This window comes from Mugil cephalus, chromosome 1 (genome assembly GCF_022458985.1).
Source record: "Mugil cephalus isolate CIBA_MC_2020 chromosome 1, CIBA_Mcephalus_1.1, whole genome shotgun sequence".
Classification (NCBI taxonomy): Eukaryota; Metazoa; Chordata; class Actinopteri; order Mugiliformes; family Mugilidae; genus Mugil; species Mugil cephalus.
Window position 1 is genome coordinate 15,966,568 of NC_061770.1, and position 19,438 is coordinate 15,986,005.

At 40.3% G+C, this 19,438-nt stretch overlaps 2 protein-coding genes across 3 annotated transcripts in view; both read right to left on the bottom strand.

Moving 5' to 3' along the window:
* Positions 1-18,684, bottom strand: part of LOC125004826 (homeobox protein Hox-C10a-like) — a 58,787-nt gene extending 40,103 nt beyond the window's left edge. The window contains exons 1-2 of one of the 2 annotated variants that reach the window (XM_047579709.1): positions 15,552-18,684; positions 12,305-13,662 (exon numbers count right to left, since the gene is read on the bottom strand). In XM_047579709.1, coding sequence (XP_047435665.1) covers positions 13,385-13,662; positions 15,552-16,266 — 993 coding nt within the window. In that variant the 5' untranslated portion in view covers positions 16,267-18,684 and the 3' untranslated portion in view covers positions 12,305-13,384. Of the gene's footprint in view, positions 1-12,304; positions 13,663-15,551 lie in introns of those variants that run through there. The other variant, XM_047579712.1, reaches the window with a different exon arrangement.
* hoxc9a (homeobox C9a) lies at positions 2,992-7,838 on the bottom strand. Its single transcript, XM_047579746.1, has 2 exons — positions 4,862-7,838; positions 2,992-3,858 (listed from the first exon to the last, which is right to left on the bottom strand). Exons 1-2 carry the CDS (start codon positions 5,403-5,405, stop codon positions 3,614-3,616), a joined length of 789 nt encoding a protein of 262 aa, XP_047435702.1. The 5' UTR covers positions 5,406-7,838; the 3' UTR covers positions 2,992-3,613.
* Positions 18,685-19,438: the final 754 nt, after the last annotated feature.

Genomic DNA, 19,438 nt, shown 5'->3' on the forward strand with positions numbered 1-19,438 from the left:
TTGGTATTTGGCCTGTCAGACCCTTAGGGTTATACACGTTTCTAGAAATCAGTTGACCTTTCACTGGCACCGGTGGGTCAGCATAGCATTTTCGCGATGGGTTTCACTATGTCGTGAAACAACATTTAAACACAAAAAGCGATGCACATTGGAATGAAAAACTGAAAGAAAGAAAAAAAAAATAAGACAACACATCTTCATTGTTGTGATCAAGCACAGGCCAAGACGATACACTTGCGCCGCGCGCAGTAAAACACCAACACACGCAAATATAAACACGACCTAATACTAGCTGCCATTTACTGACCCCGTAAAAACCGACGAGGATGAGTAGTAAATCTCCCACGCGGAGGAGTTCATAAAATTTAACATTGGATGTTTAGATGCGATCAACGCGCGCACGATTCCCAACGCAATAGTTGCATGGCTTTCTCTCTCCAAATATGCCAGTGTGGTTTTTGTGGGGTTACTGACGTTTTATACACATCATCGTAAAATATGAAAGGCGCACTGGGTGAATTTATAGACCGTTCACACTCTATAAATATGCAGATTGCCAATCACTTCTCGGAGACTTTGGACTGCTGCTACAAATGTTTTAACTGACAACTATTTCGGATGCAAATAAGAGGGCGGTTCTATTTTATATGTATTTATTTTATTTACTGTGTCGAGAATGCAATTATCATCATCATTATTATCAATATCTTTATTATTATAATTATTACCTGTCATTATTGATTTGTTGATTTTCCACGTGGCTATTTATTTAACTGACGTCAGTGCAAATGCTTACAAGTGGTTAATAAAATAGACTTTATCTAAATGTGGTTTCTGGCTCTTCATTAATTGTGGTTTTTATTTGTTTGTTTTTCCATTAGATGAATGTCAACCTTTGAATTTACACAATGGAAAAATAAGCCAACATGTTTATTTTTTTCCAAGACGTAAAATCCGTGGGATTATGTTGCATTATTCCATTTGTGTTCTGGGATAATACAACGTGGTGTACATGCGCCATAGAAATGCAGATAGTGTTTCACGTTTGCTAAAATTAAAACCTGTCTAAGCAATGTTATTCTTTATTCTAATAGGAAGTCAACGGGTAGCAATTGTAAATACCAGCCCCATTCATCCATATATTTACTGGTTGCGTTTCTTTTTTTCTTTCTTTTTCTTTTCTTTTTTTTTCTTTAGTAAAAAAATAAACAAAAACATAATCATAAATGCAAATGAAAATGCAAAAATAAATTCCTGTACTCAATCTGTGCTCAAAAACAACAACCAGTTCGCTAAATTCCGGATTGCTGCTCTGTGGCCTATTACACAAAATGCGGTGAGTGACCATATCTGTCATTTTGTCATCGATAGTCTACTCTTCCTTCGTCAGCCAAGCCACAAAGCTGTAAAAAAAGCCCTTAAACCGTGAGACCATGCTCAAAACGTGGACCGACAGCGTCATCTAGCGTTAAAATGTGTCCTTAAACCTGAACGAATCCACCAATCAGAAGCAGAGGTGATGTGGACAGAAAGGGTCTTCCCCATTTGTCTAAAGCTGGCATGTATCTTGGTATGTATTCTGTTGTTTTTCCTAAATAAAGCAACCATTTATTGTCAAATCCACAACCACGCGCCTTCTGTCTCATTTATTCCACTGCAGCACTGAAATATTTGCTGAGTTGTGTCGACTCGTGTCACCCACTACCCAGTTTTATATAAGAGATAGCAGCGCTATGCAGCACTCATATTTATGCACTATAATTATTGACTTTTTCTCCATCTAATTGTAGGCTAATAGGCCACTCGTATGATGAAGTGCAGGAGGGTTGCGGCTGGCCCATCAGGCAAAAGTCGCCTGAACAGTGCGCATGACTCTCCTTTGAACGAGTCCTCCACCACCGTCCATTAAAACCATAAAGTAATTTAGCCCAGACGTCTAGCCAGTTAGTCGAGTTTGCTTTGTTCGTCTGCATTTGAGACAAACAGCCGAGCTCCAACAGGGGCTGTAAAACTGGCATTTTTGTCCGAGCTGAGCGGAAATGCACTGGATTGGGCTTTGGAATTACAACATCCTGTCCGTATTGTTTGCCACCACAAAAAGGCAATTTAGGTCTATCCCAGGAAACAAATGCGAGACATGGGAAATTGTCTCTCGCTAAGAACTCAGCTGTTCAAATTCTGCCTCGGATTGACTGATCGCATGTGCGTCTGGCGAAAGTATACAAGTAGCACCATATAAGCTACTTAAGACGTTTTTATAAAATAAATAAATAAATAAAAAAAATCTTGGTAGAGATGGTCAATATTTCAAAACTAGCGGTTTTGGAAATATCTCGACTTGAAGTATTATGAGACTATTAAGGGAGTTAGTAGAAAGACTGAATTACGCACGTCCCCCATTCATATATTTTTGGCTAATAATGTGGACAAATTATATAAAGTAGACTGCTGTAGCTCTTCCATATTATAAACCGTAAATAGAGGAGCAGAATCAATTATGGTCTTAGTAGAAAGGCCCTTTTTACCATAAAACCCGGACAAACACGGACGTTTATGTTAATTTAATGCATAAGAACTATTTATACTATAAGTGTAAATCTGAGTGTTGAGGCCTAAAGGATAACAGTTAAGATCCATATTTGGAGTTAAAGTAATGCAAACCAGAACTTAAAAAAATAAATAAATTCTTGTGCTTTTTTGCATTAAACGTGCTCCCAGCTTCAAGATTTCGTGAATGCCATTATTTGCAACTGCAGATCTCAGCCAGGCCTTAGAAGTCTCCAAAACATTTTATAATATTGGAGGCCGCAATTATTAAAAAATGAAAAAAACTTACATGTGTTTGAAACTTGACTACCGGCGATTTAGCGATTTTCTTGCAATTCTGAAACAGTTTTCCTTTTCCTGAATGATATTCTGTTTTTGGGCCCTCTGTGCCGCCATGACGCCTGCTAAATCCGCTCAATCCACAGAGTCACAATGAACACAGAATACAAGGACTTGTGATTATAGTTATATTTGCAGAGGTCTAGATCTACAATCTATGATTAAACTCGTAGGCTACAGTCCAAAAAAAAAAAAAAAAGAAAAAAAAAGAAAGATGCACAAATACAGCAACAACTATCACAAAAATACAAGACAGACACGTCCGACCGCAGATGCTCTGTTTCTGTACAAAATACGCCACCTGCACAACAACGTACAAAGGGAAATAAACATGAAGTAAAACATTCACATCATAAATTATGGGTTTTGTGAAATTCAAAAGAATTCAAGTATTCTCTTTCTTCGGACAGTTTAATGTATCCAAACTGCGCTTCTTTAATTTCTCTTACAAAAAATAAAAATAATAAAAAAAATAAAAAAAAAAAACGAAGGAAAAGCAGAATGAAGAATGAAGTTATCTCCTTAGAAGTTTTTTTCTCTTAAACGCTGGATACATCAATGTGCGCTAGAAAATAATACTCAGCATCAGTCTCAGAGTTAAGGTTAATATAAAATCCAACAAAGTGATAAATATGAAGAGGAGAGGGGGACCATCGTGTGTTTTGGTAGATCTGTGCTGTCCATGTTACTAGTGGTTATCATGGTTGTTTTCTCGATGCAGTCCACATTATTGTTCTTTGCTGTCGCTCTTTTCTTTGTTCATTTTCTTCATCTTCATTCGCCGGTTCTGAAACCAGATTTTGACCTGCCTCTCGGTCAGACTCAGCACCCTTGCGACCTCATATCGACGGTCTCTTGTAAGGTACATATTGAACAAAAACTCCTTTTCCAGTTCGAGAGTCTGGTACTTTGTGTAAGGACATCGCTTCTTCCTTGTGGAGCGGGCATGTATCCAATTTGCCACGGGGTTATCTGCAAATACAAACCATAATAATAATGATAATAACAATAATAATAATAATAATAATAATAAAGGCACCACAACAACATGGAAACACTGACATTTCAGAACTCACAGTGCTAAGCTTTTACAAAATGTGCCCCTCGGTTTACAAGGGCTCACCAGTTGGTGACATAACTGAAAACTATGTACACAAATCTATAGGTCACAATTAAAGCCATAAGCTGACAGAAAACATTTTAAAGAAAGGATCCAAGCCTTACATTTTCCAAGCCTACACAGATTTGCTTCCTTGTCCCCTTACTTGTGAGTAACACCGTCGTAAAATACTCAATGCGCTTATTCACTTTATTGGCCCATAAAATGGCCCGTGGTTCAAGCCTTTACAGGTCCGTGGTGAAAGTCCTCGAGTATGTCCCTACATTCCTCAAGTTAGCTGAAAGAGTCATGTGAATTTGTTTTGGACCTAGAGAGGAGCACGCATTTTCATATGCATTTGTAGTTCAAAAAGAGACAAAAAATGTGTCTGCTCCTCAGAGGATAGGCCTGCGTAGGGAACAGCGCTGAAGGGCGGATTACATAGGGGTTGATGCGCCTTCTTTAATGGCACGGGGTCAAAATATAGTCGTAAAATTGAACTATACAGCATTAACTGATGAATATTGATGCGCACGTCGGCTTTAGTTGCTCACTTAAAAACAAAAAACACCTTGCGCGATTCTAATTCCATACAACATCCCTCCAAATTCAACGTCTTCTTGTAGGTTTGAGTCCATGTTTACAACCCCGTCTGGTTTATAGCCCCAATATTAGCCTAGCAGCATTTGTCTTTTATAGTTCCTAAAGCTTTCCCCCTGGCAGGGGCGATTCAGAGCTGGGCTGAAAAGGGAGGATTAAACAGCTGATACATTTACTACGCAGACGGTTAAAATGCCTCTAATGAAAAGCAGTTTTGCACAGTCCCAAAACAAAACTCCCACCCGGCTGTAAAAGAGCGTAGGAGCTTGAACTTACTCGGATCTAGCTCCGGCTTCTCCTCTTTATGTTTCCCTGAAGCCAGGAGCTCCGACTCGGGAGAAGGGATATTCTGCGGCGTCTTGTCTCGCACGTCAGTGGACGAGCAGTACAGATAGTCCGTGTAGGTCCGTCCGCCGGAGCTGAGACACTCGCCGGCTCTGTGCTCCTGAAATGCGTCGGGCTTCAGCCCAAAGTGCCTGCCGTTCCCCGGATAGCCATGGAAAGGCACAGCGCCTGATATCGGCTCCAGCCATGACCGCATATACCTCGAGTCTGTGCCTAAGTGAGGTTGGTGACTGTATGGATGGTAAACCACTGATGACTGAGAGTGCACGGGGGCCCAGGAGGTGGAGAAGACGGGAGGCTTGGGTGCGAAGCTGCAGGAAGGATAGTCGGCACACTCCGGTACTAGGGACGTCGGACGAGGGCCGGCTGGGTGCGAACCGGGCGCCGAAAACCGAGTTGCAGCAAGGACATCCTCGTTTTCATGGTTGATCAAGGAGTCCACATAATAATTACTTATGGGACCCGTGGTCGACATGTCGAAGCTTCCCCGACTCTTTTACATGCATCCGATTATTATATGGAGTGTATGTGTACTTTTTTTATCTAGCCATAGAACAATCAAGGCAGGTAATTATTTCTCAACGCTTCCTTGGCTGCTATTGGCTGCCTCGCCGACACGTGATTATATTTACCCCCACAAAAATTGTACAGTGGATCAATGCGCCACTTATCCTGGGATACAAATGCACATAAATCGGATTAGAGAACGTGATTTTTTACTACTTTTTCTTGGACGCATAGAGGTAACTTTAACCACACTGTTACTCTATGAAGAATATATGCATTTGTAGCGCTAGTGGCGGAACTATTCGCAGTCGCAGTGCAGTCTTGCGCACGGTACGTCTAAAGGCAAGGAACTATTTGATGGTGTAATCAATCTCTGCCTGGCAAAATCTACCGTACAGCCCCATGCTATTGCAGCGGATAGTATTACAGCATTCAAGTGTTTATGGAATTGTTTCATCTCCATCAGACCAGCAGCACATTTGATAAAGTGAAAGGTTTATAACTTCCTGTGCTATGATGTTTATTTCTTAGAGATAGAAAGACTTCGCAGCTACATGCCGTCTGGGCAGTGCGGAGAGAGAGACAGAGACAGACAATCAAAACACGGGATGCACGATACACCGGTAATAAAGTTTGCACCGTTTTAACGAGAGAAAAGCAAACATTTCCTAAATGGGATCTGTTGAGATAAGAGAGGAGGGGATTTAGATTCTTGACAAGCAGCCCACTACAGCGGGCTATATTCGGCTAGTGGCCGTTCGTGTTTTTATGCCCGTCAATAAATTTTAACGAGGGCCATTTGATTGTTCATAAACGTGTCATTAATAAGGCTGCATCGGAGTTCCTCGCTCAACATAAAGCCACCGTGTTCACGTCAAACAATTTATATGAAACGAGAAAGGCCGACGACAGCAAAGAAGAGACTGGAAGCTGGAGAGGTAAAAGGGTTCGTTAAAGATATAACTCAATGAAAGCTTTGATAACAGGGATAATGTTACCGTTGTATCCAGTTGCATGTGTTCGCCGTTTTGCCCAGCAATATACGAGAGCACCTTGTCAGTTAGTAGTCTGTGAAACTACCTTGAACTCTTTATTAGAGATGCAGCGACACAGAAAATAACATAACACTAATATGGTGCGAATTAGAGCAGCGTCCGGCGTCGTATGGAACACAATTAGACACATATACTGAAATGTAATGGATTTGTGTAGACATGGTGGGGTGGATAACATAGCTGACGAATTGTTGAATTCTTAAAGCTTCACGCGTGTTTTGATGCTGAAATCTGTGTTTTATTTCTGATTTACGTTTAGTTGCATTGCACGTCATTTAGCTGTTGACTTTTTTTTTTCTTTTTAAGAATCTGTGCGTAATTACGCGTTTGGCGTTACAAATGTTTTCCTTTTTTCCCCCCATCTTTTTTACATTTACTGTCTGCCAGTCGTTTGCAGAAAAGGACTGAATTATTTAAAATGTTGAATTATTGCAACATTTAAGGCGAAAAATCCAAATAAGGACACGTAGACATGACAGTTGTTATGCACAAACGTGAAATTATAGTTGTGAAGCCCAACAAATCACGCTTCACTTGAGCTAAAATTATCTCAGACTGGGCTCAGACTGAGTTCCATAAATTGAAATATGCAAAATGAAAAATAATCAGTCAAGCCAAAGGGAAAATTGTCTAAATAAATCCCTACTTATAAATGATAAGAACAAGTGGCAGTAGTGTGGTGTCTGTGGGGGGCAAAAAACGGTGTTGGGATTTGAAACCAAGCCTCTGTCAACCCCAAGTCACACAAATTAAATGGCGTCACTAATTACCCTCGCCTAAATTAAACGTTAGTCAAAATAAATTCGTACACTTGGACATTACCGGGTATAATTCTTAGTGTTTGGGCTTCTTGTAGGAAAACAAGATGTAAACAAGATGTAACCAGGGTAGGCATTAGCGAGTGCCATGTTTGTCCTGGCTGCTGAGTTCAGATTCAACCATGAAATTTAAAAGGCCAGACGCCAGACCTTAACCCGGATAACGCCAAACGGTATCCTGGCGTGTGCGGATGAATGCGCAAGTCCGAGCCGAGTTAAACGTTTTCCCGTGTGTTAACATAGATAGCTACCTATTTGTTAAATGAGGTCATTTAAAAGTTACTGTTTTCAGCAGGATGAAGATTGATGTCCATTTATTCCATACTGCAACTAAAGCATAATGAAATTGGTGCTTCCTGTCCGTTTATTATCACAACATAGGGTCACACAAATATTACATTCAATATAATGTACTGATGCCTACAACAACCTAGTGAGGTCGTATATATATATATTACATTTATTTATTATTTATTGCTGTAAAGTTTGTGTGTGTGTTGGTGAGTCTGTGTGTGTGTGTGTGAGAGAGAGAGAGAGAGAGAGAGAGAGAGAGAGAGAGCGCATCCAAAGGTGTACGCTTGTGTGCTCACCATTAATGAGAAGTTCTCTTTTACATCTGATCCACTGTTTTATCACCTTCAATGTCATTTAATAAAAATATTGCAAAGCCTAATAAGATTTTTTTGTCGTCGTTTCTTAATATTTTAGCTACTGTCCTTAGTTCGTCCACAACTCAGATTAAACTATGGAAGAAAATCCACATTTATTCATAGATGTTTTTAATAGTTTAGCCTACAGTGGCAAACATTCCTCATATATGCGTCTATCTTGGAAAGCACGTGTTCTAACATATGCAATTATACAAGTTTAGATGGACATAAACGATATGAAACTGTCCTTTTAGATAGATTCCAAACTGCGTCTATGGCAAAGTCAGTTTTATTTCTGTGCGCAAAATATCAAAATTAGTACGCATCCGTCTCCAAGTTATTTACGCAAGGTGACATTCTCACTGTATATGTGAATTTCCACTTTACCACAATTTCAGGGTTACGGAGACTTCGTCCTGTCTCAAATGCAAAGTCATTCATGTGTTTAAAAGGACAGATAATGTCTTTGCGTCTCATTCATATATTTCTCAATTTTACCAATATGGACAAATATGTGATTCAGAGACCTGTGCAGCATGGTAAAAGAAAAAAAAAAGAAAAGAAAAAATTGAGGTTCGTAAACTAATGGTCGCAGATTAACGCTTATTGAAATGGATAATGTTGTTTTTGTCTGTGTATTAGACACAGAGCAGCTCTGACCGCTTCAAGTGGAAGCTAAATGATAAAAATCTGACAGTCTGGATGCATTCAGTGCACTGACGCTTCATATTCATTTAAAATTACAGGCAAAGATAACTCTGTTACCCCTGCCATTATTCCAGTAACCACACTTAACATTGGAAAATCGACCTCCTTTAAAGCAGTGTTTCGGGTAAATAATCAAAGAAAGATGTCTAATATAAATGATTACAGTCAGAATCAGAAACAAGGGGCCGATTTAGTTAAGACCGTGAATTATTTCACCGAAAACAGCATCAAATTTTCACCGAGGCAAAACGCAGAGTAGACACGTATGAGCTATCTTTGTATCCTTATGATCACAGGCACACAGAGCTCGGCGGGCTAATCAATGTCAAATGAGATCCCGCATATGTTAGGGTAATCATGATTTATCTCCATTGTCAAGTCAGCCACAAGTTTGTTTGTATTTTCGTCCATCAGCACAACCAAACAACGCTATTGCTGCGGGGATAAATAATGAACGATTTAGCGTTGTAATATGACTTTCTTTTATCAGAAGCGGCTTCTGTGTAATGGCAGGGTGGAGACACGTCAACTATTCCGTTCACACTGGTGATATAGAATGTAATTATAAGCTCAGGGAAATAGTCACAATAAATAAGGACAGAAAATTTGCCAGTAAAAGCAGATCAAACAGATACGGACGCACAGTTCCTGTGGTTTACTGTACGCGACATTTGGAGCGTATTATCCCTGCTTAACCTCTGCATATGGAAAATTCAAAGGGGATATCACAAGTTATTTATAACATCCCCATGTGCTGCACAGAAACCAATATATGCTCAACTCAAAAGCCCCCCAAAAAAGAAAGAGAGGGAAAAAAGATCTGCATGGTCCCAGCTTTATCAGAGAGGTCTCTATCCAACATAAGGGCAGTTTTATATAATTAAAAATCCGGCCTCTTAATGAATTACCATTCGTACCACTCACACGCGCTCGATAATGAGATTTTAAAGAAAGCTCTCTCCAAATTCTTCGTTTTCCGAGTGCAACCACAGATCAATATCCTCATTTTAAGGATGAGTAGGCCCGCCGAAATGATATTTTGCATTCCCGTCAAGCAACAACGGGTTTCCAAAGACCAAAATTAAGAAGTCCTTTTTTGTGAGATGATCATTTTAAATGATCTTTTAAAGTTAGAAATTCTCCTTACATCTTTCTTTCACAGTCACTGTGGATAAGAATAATTCCTAAGTCTCAATGGACTTCCCAACCATGCCAACACAGCTACATACAAAAATATATAAATAAATAAATAAAATAATTACAAAAAAATCAACATATCCAGAGAAAAAAAAGCGTTACTGTCCCTTTCCTCCTGAGTATTTTTTTTTTTTTTTTTTTTGTTACAATTTCAAAAAGAGTTACAAATCAGGTCCCATGTGCTAATTCTTCATATACCTCATATAGAAAATCTTGATTCGGAAAAAAGAGGAGGACTCAACTAGAGAGAAAAGCCCTTTGCATATTTGGTTCGTGTCTGATCATGCCAGTGGCAGTAACACATCTTGAGCTGTCCCAAGGAAGTGGCTATCTAAAGGCTCCATTTCCTGTGCGCCACTACAAAGTGAAATAAATGACTTTATGTGTATATGGTTTTAGGGTGAATCTGTGCTGCTCTTGGGGCTGTTTCCAACGCTGTAAAGTCTTTGTGAGTGACGCATTCCAAGGGAGACACTCATTCACTGAGCTGAATGAAAGTGACTTTGGATTCCAGACTGTCTCTTCCACTGGTACTACCGCCAAAAGGAGGGGGCTGACAAAACAAGGGGATAGTGACCAGCATAAACACTGGACGCTCTCCCGGAAAAGAAGCTGACTGTGTTACAAGAGCAGAAGTTAATAAGATAATAAGTTGTTGTGTTTATTTTACATAAGCTAATTGATTTGCTGCATATTTCTGTTGGCACTAATCATTCATTTTAGCCATGCTAAAAAAAATATATCGCTAACCCATTGTTAGCAAATTAACTGTTAAGGGAAAAACAGAAATAAATCAGTGGCAGTCAGTTTTCCAAGGGTGCAATAAAAGTTTCCAATCTAAATATATTTGCTCAAAGGCGCAAGAAATCCATGATAATTAAAATTAATTGCTTAATTTTAATTAATCTGAGTGCTACTGGATTACAGAATAATATAGAAAACAGTGTTCAAATCCAAGCAAGATAGAAAATATAAGCATTAAAATGTGCCAACTTTGTCTTAAGTGATCAAGTGAGGGCAACGCGTAAACGCAAGTGTCTTATTCTCTTTAACAGGTCGAGGAGGAAAACACAGAATTTCAGCTTGAAACTTTGCAGTAAAACCAGACAAACAAGTAAAGCAAACATGCACGGGTCCGTTTAACATACAGAAAAAGTCTGTTTGCAGAAATCTGATTTAACAAACAGAATTAAACGAAATAGGCCTCAAACACATGACATGTGACTTCTAACGGAATGATTGGTGTCGGTGTAATAGTTCTTATGTATGTGTTAAGCTTTATAGAATCACTTAACTTAGCATTATTTAGAGATCACATAGAGGCATTAATATTGGGCTTCTACTTCCCAACTTTCACAAGATTTGGTAATAAAGTCTTAATAGCAGTCCTCAATCAGCAATCAGAAGAACGAAGACTTCTCAAATAACACAAGAATGTCAATACATGTCTATTTCCTGTTATAGACCCAGATTCACTTGTCAGACAAATTACTCAGTCAAATAAGAAGCACCCATCTATCTGTCCATCTATCGATATTTCATAAACCAGCTGAAACCATGAAGCCTTAGCCGACAGCCAGTGATGACAGATGCAATACAACGCAGTCTAAAACTTTACCCCATGTTGTTTACAACCTATTCTCCTTCTGAGAGCCTCAGAGGGTTTTACAGCCCGCCACAAAATAACAGCAAAGAAAGAAGAAGAAAAAAAACGTCTCTGTCCAAGGTATTGCAGGCCAGTTCATTTACAATGCCATTTGCGGGGACCTGGGTGACTATAGGGGGTAATTCAGCGGAAATTGTGCCCTTGATGAAGACGAACTGACGTAATCAAGGCAGTTTCTTGTTGCCGAGCCAGGAAGCCAACCCCAACAACATGAAACTACCTAAACCACGCTTCAGCTTCGCGCAAAGGGGGTTAAAATCCACGGAAAAGACAGTGCATGCAAAAGGCCAAGTGAGGATTAACGCTACCCAGCACAAAGGGAAAAGGCGAGTACACAAATGATCTAGTAGGCTGAAATCAAGCTGCTTCCTAACATTGCTTGCGGTTATCGTTGATAATCCCGCATGTCACGACTTGTTAACTCATAAAAATCTTGTCAGTCTAATTTTGCTATTGTTCTCCCATAAACAGAGGCAATGAACAATAATTTATTCCACTGCTGTGCAATCTGAGCTTAATACTTGATACTCGCGGTGCTTGTACCGTCTCAGTGAGTATCCGGAAACATAAAGCAAACAATCACCAAGCAACATTGTGCCTCAAGAGAGAACAGTAATCAGCAGCACGCTGATTATTGCAAAACAACGTAATTTAAACTGACATGAGCAGGCGTGCACCATGCCTACCACATGAGCTGTCAAGCAAGCTGGCAGATGCGGGAAACAGGAAATAAAAAAAAAAAAAAAAAAAAAAAAAGCTAAATCGGGTCCTACCTTCACTTGCCTCCTGCAGACCCCTGCCAGGTGCGTTGTTATCCACGTGTTTGCCGTGACGCCTGTTATTATTGTTCCTGCAGCCATCGCGGTCGCTGTCCCTTTTATCCACCATCTTCCTTATCTCCCGTTCCCATGAAGCTCCATTATCCCGAGCGGAGGCGGCTGCTCCTTCCAGCCGAGCGCCCCGGCTGGATCCTGCACATTGCAGTCTCTGCTGTGTGGATTAGCCCTCCTCCACACACACCTTTAAACGCATCTTTACTGCTGCAGCACATTATATTTGCAGATCATAAAATCCACCCCCAACGCTTTCCAGGGCGAACCTGACATTAGAATTTTATGACCTTGACTTACTGTGGTCACCTGGATAATATTTAAATCAACGTTATGGTCTCTCACTTCTATTAAAACTGCCATGATCTCCTTCTCTCATCCGCAGTGTCTCTCCCTCCCTCTCATTTTCACCACTATGCCAGGGGAAGGACAAAGTTGGTAATACCTTTCCATTTCCCTCTCCTTTTATTGTTTTGGAATCGTTTGCCATAATATAGCTTAACATCATCTTGTGCATGCACATTACACTGTTGCACAAAATGCAACAGACACCAACGAAGAAGCAACACAAGTGGCAAAACATTCATAATAGGCAGCATGCCACTGGTTATTTATATGCTGCCTCTTCCTTTACTTTGGTTCGTGTAATATTATAATCAGTACTACAAGCACCTCAGTGCTCCAATGCTGGAAGTATTCACTTGGAACTCAGGTCTTGCTGCAAGCTGCAGCTTTTTCATCGATCAACAATAGGAAGGCACTATGTGTATGCATGTCTGTGTGGGAGTTTGTTGTGCACATAAAGAGAAATGTATAAATGGCTATTAGATTTATTAGCATTACAAAATAACACGCATGCATGTCTGTCTATATCCGTGCCTGTCGTGTCTGTGTCTGAGTAAGTGTTTATGTGCGTGTATGTGTGTGTTTGTTTTGTGTGTGTGTGTGTGTGTGTGTGTGTGTGTGTGTGTGTGTGTGTGTGTGTGTGTGTGTGTGTGTGTGTGTGTTTCGCTTAAAATGTCTTCAGGAGTAGTTGTAAACTGGCCCCTGCTCCCTTTCTCTGCTCTCCCTGTTGAGCTTCTTCAGTTTCATGCGTCTGTTTTGGAACCAGATCTTGACCTGTCTGTCGGTCAGGTTGATACTCCGGCTGATCTCCAGGCGGCGCTCCCGAGACAGATACATGTTGAACAAGAACTCCTTCTCCAGCTCCAGCGTCTGGTGCTTTGTGTAGGGACAGCGCTTCTTCCTTCCACTTTTGGCTTTTAACCAGCTTCCCGCCGTCTTTTCCGCGGATAATTCATCTACCAGAGAGAGAGAGAGGGAGAGAGAGAGACAAATACAACAATGAGCAACTGCGTCCAAATGTTGCTAGTCATTTTGTGCAGAGATCCCAATGCAGCCATATTAGCTCCATGAACACACTGCTAGATGTACACGCCCATGTCTCAAATGCACATTCAATAGGATCTAATGCATCAAAATGAGTTGAGTTTAAGAGAGCTTTACCTGCGTGTGGACTCTTCGTTCTCTCGTGAACAAATGAACAACATGGAGCATAGCACCTTTTGCTACAATCGCTGCTGCATGCAAATTGCTTTTGTGTGGCTGTAACTATAATTAGATCAAATCAAACTGGGGCGTGTAAGCACTTCTTTTGTCTATGTTGGACCTTAGACTCCCATAAAACTTTATTACCTTTGCACATCGGAGCCAAATTATTTTTTTTGGAGGTTCATCTCAAAACAAAAAGGCGGTCTCGGAAACATAATGTCAGATTTGGAAAACGAATAAAGACAAAGGGGAAAAAAATAAAACACTTCCGTATTAACAGGAGGTGAAACAAATCACACTGCTGCACAGCTTATTTCTTTCTTGATTAGTTTACACACACACACACACACACACACACACACACACACACACACACACACACACAGAGGGAAAGAGAGAGCGAGAGAGAGAAACAGACTCTCACACACACATATAAACACACACACTTTACAGTAATAATTACCCAAATGATGTGAACACTCAGCGTGTGGCCAACATTTAATCATTTCCAAGTCATTTAATTCAGTATTATGGGATTAACAAGACACACACACACATACACACACACACACACACAAAAGTACATTTCTATTTTATAGCTATATTTTCCGTTTAAATTAATAACAATAATAAAAATTACTAAATAACAAGAATGCATTTTAAATAACCACTAAAGAAATTACAAATGAAATGAAAAGAAACTACACAACAGCATTAGCCCCAGGATCAATTTATTAGGGATATAATAACTGTAATAATGAAAACAATATCCGTGTTTTTAAAATATGACCCTCGTGTCCTTTTAAATTATATTTAACAGTTGATTTAATTGTACATATTTGTAGTTTTTTTAAACGTAGAAAATATAACAATGCAACCTGCTACTGTTGGCATGGAAAAAAAAAAAGGAGATGCGGTTCAGTGTATTTAAATATTTATGCCGCAAATAAATGCAGACCATTATTATGAATTACCGTTGCGTCGAAGCAGAAAGTTGTGAATGTAGCCCATTTATTATGTGCTTCTCAATTCTAACAATAATATTTACAAATGGCTCCTGACGGCTTTAATAAGACTGAGGCGTCGTGGCAAAACATCCACAACTGTGGAGCAAAACCACAGAATTTAATGTCGTTTCAATTACCCAATTTTTACAGATAAAAAAAGAAGAAAGAAAGAAGAAGAAGAAGGTCACTTCTCTCAGTGTAAATGAGCCATGTAAGAGAGAAGCGAACGTGTTTCTGTGTCAGAGAGGGAGTAGCTATGTGTGTGTGTGTGTGTGTGTGTGTGAGAGAGAGAAAGAGAGAGTGAGAGGGAGAGCGTGTTTATTTCAATGATAACTGCCCATCTCACATTCTCACATTAATGGAAAGGTGTTAAATGCCACGGGCACCATAACCCCTGCTAGGAGAGGCTGTCAAATGCTCATATATGACTGCTGTCTAACACAAGTCTCACTTATTACTACCATGCTACAAACACAACGAGCACACACACATAGACGCAAAAATTCACTAGTGCAGGTGTCGAACCTATGAACTATCTGTAGTCTCATGCACGTGCACGTTTGTATTAAATGTTACTTGTGTGCATGTGTTAGGGAGGGGGTGGGAGGGGGAGGCATATTATGGCAGTCTACCTTTTAATTCCACGTCCGAGTTATCTGAGCAGCTGTCACTTTTGGCCTTCTCTTCCTTACTGCTCTGATTCTCATCTGGCTTTGAAGCCTCTCTCGCTGTCTCTTGCGCCGACTTGCTGCAACTTATTGTCGATTCTGCTGCTGATTCAACAGATGTCGCCAAGTGGGTCAGAGAGAAGCCGGAGGGGAACTGCTGACCGTCCTGCTGCGGCCTCTCCCCGTTGAACACCTGGAAACAGCCGCTGGACGAGGCGGCAGTTTGCTCAGGCCGGCAGCTATTGTCCCCAAGCCGGATGTAAGTGGCCGGCTCTGTTGTCTGTTTCCCCTTATTGCTGTCATCCTGATAGAGGCAACAAAACGCCTCCTCTTTGACGCTGCCCGCTGGAAACGAGCAGGGTTGTAAACACTGGGCAACAGGTTGTTCGTCCCTACTGGTTTTGGAGCCTGGGGTCCATGTGGCCAGCTGTGTTGACAGGTAGGGCGCATCCTGGAAGCCGCTGAGCGGCAGAGCGCCGGGAGTGAGATCGTCTCTTTTGGAGAGTGAAGATGATCCAACCTTCCCAATGTTTCTCATCACTGAAAATCCGTACTCTGCAGCTGAGTGGATGTACATTCCGGGGTTGCTGGAATAACCCTCACCCCTGAAGGAAGATGATCCTCCCATTAAGGAATCCATCAGGAAGTTACCGGGCGCTATGTTATTCGGACATGACATTTTTTTTGCATTTGGCAACAGAGTAATCGTTTGTTGTGTTCCACTGGTCTAAACTACAGGATTACCCGAGGAGAATAAGGACAGTAGGATGCTGACATCTTTTGGAGGGGGTGCAAAAAATATCAGTAACATAATTATGGATGCTCGCAGATATGTCATGTGAGTTTCAGACCAATAGCGGCGTGGAAGTGGCCTTGATGCTCCAGACTGACGTGACGTCAGCGCGGTCAAGTTGGGAAACCTGGGGGCTTTTTCATGGAGCAAGGGCGCCACCTAGCGACCATGTGCCGGTCAGACCAGCAGGCCCACACCAGGAAGAACAAAGGAAGGCTGCTCCTGCGGCAGGATATTTTTCCCCCCTCCTACGTGGCTTTTGAACATTTTAATTTTGTTTCAACGCAGAACTTCGATGTTTGAAAGTAAATTAATTCAGCCGTCGAGTTATGTTCTTTTCGTCACTGCTGCGTGGATGAAGCCATCGAGGATTTGTCAATAGACAGAGTTCACTTTGTGTCTGTTTGCGTTGTCTTGCCACAGATTTAGCAAGGTAAGCTCTGCTAGGTGTGTTATTTACGAAGGAATCACGGCAGTAAAGGAAAGGTAAACTGAATAAACTGAAACAGTAAATGTTCGTTTTTTCATTTGAGCGGATACGTAAGACAGTGATCCTAAAAAGAAAGTGGACACATCCTAATAAAGTATGTTTATTTGCCTGTGTAGAATTACAGCCACATTTAAATCGTATGCTCATATTATTCATTTATAACTTTCTTCATATTATCAAATAACTATCAGAAAACTTCGTCTGTCTTGTTGAGTCAGTTGGTTAACTTCGTGCACTCACAGCAGACTGTTTAACTGGTTCTCCATCTGAAATGAGAAACACGGTCTAAACTAGATGAGGAGATCTGTACGCAAGTAGAAGGCCTATAATGATATGTATTATTGTGTAAAAATAATTAATTAAATATATTTACGTAAAGAATAATGCTTCGTTTTCTTTCTTTCTTTTTCTTTTTTTTTATTTACTGTTAGCACAAAACATCTTGCGGCATAATAAATAACTAATCACTTACATGGACAATTGTTTAACACAATAATCGAAATTCAGGATGTTTTCTGTTGCTTTGCACATTATTTCAGGGTGTTATCGCTATGAAATAACATCCTCACTAGCGTTTTTCTCTTTTGTCATCGTTTTAGATCTCAGTCTAGGTATGAGGTTGAAGAGTTTGTGTGTGAAATATTGTTCTTGCCTTTAAACAAACCCGAATTTGTATGTATTTATAAACAGAGGCCATTTAAAAGGTTGATAACTATTTTTTTTCTTTTCTCCTGTAAACTATTAAGACGTTGGCATTATGATTTAAATTAGTCCCGTTCATTTACAGTGAAGTTAGATTTGTTTTTGTATGTCAAACGTAAGTAAATCATTTGTTACAGCTGAAATCAGCAATGCTATTTAAACCACCTATAATGATATTTAAAACGCCCGTGATCAAATCTCCCGGCTTCACTGGAGACATTTATAATCCAAATTAAAAATCAGGAGAACTCAGACCTCATTCTGATGGACCCATTCATTCCCACAGTTCACTGAAAGTTGTTCTGTTTTTGTAAATGTTGCAGGTCCGTGCGATGAGGTTATAGCTTCGACCCAAAATAACATATTTGCTCCACATGTTGAGCTAAGTTCAAAAGCTCAGTTTTTCTTGTTCTAGTGTGATATGTGTTGTGTTAGGCCTGTGGCTTTGGTGCTTCAGTTTTAGGACATTTCATTCTGTCTGAAATAACGGACAGTTACGTGAAATAATACAAAACTCTAAGACTCTGCAGCCGAAACTTGTGATTGTGAGCGTGATTCTCGATGAGGATTTATAGGTCCAAAACATACCGATCCAAAATAAACTGTGCGGAATCTCGCGGAAAATAAATTGCTGGTTTATATATACAAATATATACAATCATATATATTTGTGTGTGTGTGTGTGTGTGTGTGTGTGTGTGTGTGTGTGTGTGTGCAATATCATAGAACGAATGTCATGTATTTAAAATGCGCAAATTCTACAAATACAAAAATATCATGTATCAAAATAGCCACAGTTTTTTTTCCAAGGGGCCATATTGATACGCGCTCAACAGGTCATAAATAATATTTAAGACACAGGCTGACATCAAATTGTGCCAGATCGTCGTTTTTCTTTTTTTAATCATTTGGAGTTTTTGATTGGAACGAATTCGGAATACACGAACACATCACAAATTGCAAGCGTTTCCAAAGTCCAAAATGCAGACTAGATGGCGTGCGTTCACCCAGTTTAAATGCTTCTTAAATTCTTTAACCACAGCTATGCGGGCTCGCATGTGTCCTCCTGTTTGGTTTCAGCGGGTCTGTCCGTCTGTCTGTCTGTGTGTGGGGGGTGGGGGTGCAGTTCAGACTCATTTCCAAAGGCAAGGGCAACATACTTGATCAATGTGTGCTCTGTTTTGAGATCATGCAGAACCCTTGCTTGTATGCGATGCACTCAGATTAAGTGAATATCTGAAATAATTGATCACTGTGTTTGTGGTTATCCTCACTTCCTGACATTCGCCACAAATATGAAGAACATGTGGACTCTCATAATAAGAGGTTGTTGATGTTAGAGGGAAAATCTTAAGTGTATGGTTACATGGCTGCAAAGAACAGCCATGGGAAAATATAACCTGGGATTCGACAAGTTAAACACTTAATTACGCAAACTAGAATAATCCCAAGTAAGGGAAATGTGAAATAAAGAAGTAATACAGGTATTAGCTGTTTTCGCACTTTCATTCTTTGACGCACACACATTCTGCTCCATACAAGGACACATAAATAACCACACCTTATGCGGATAGCTCATTTCACATACACACACACATACACACGACTGCTTTATGACACATTCGCACCTACCCTGCAGGCTACCACCATCAGCATATAACACGGAAATGATCACGCACACACTGAGATGTCATTAATGTTTAAATTGCAAGTTCTAAACATTTAAATAAAAGATGCAGAGGGAACACTGAGGCCTGGCGTCTGATCTCACAGACAGGACACTATGTACTATGATGCCATGCCTGAGAAGTTAATGGGAACAGCAGACTAGCTGGAATGTCACACACCTGACAGATCAGCAGCACT

Bases quoted from the DNA above. Each gene is read 5' to 3' on its own strand.
- hoxc9a (XM_047579746.1), bottom strand. From the start codon at position 5,405: ATGTCGACCACGGGTCCCATAAGTAATTATTATGTGGACTCCTTGATC. The intron at 3,859-4,861 runs GTAAGTTCAAGC...TTGTATTTGCAG, and splicing joins GAAGCCGGAGCTAGATCCGA to ATAACCCCGTGGCAAATTGG.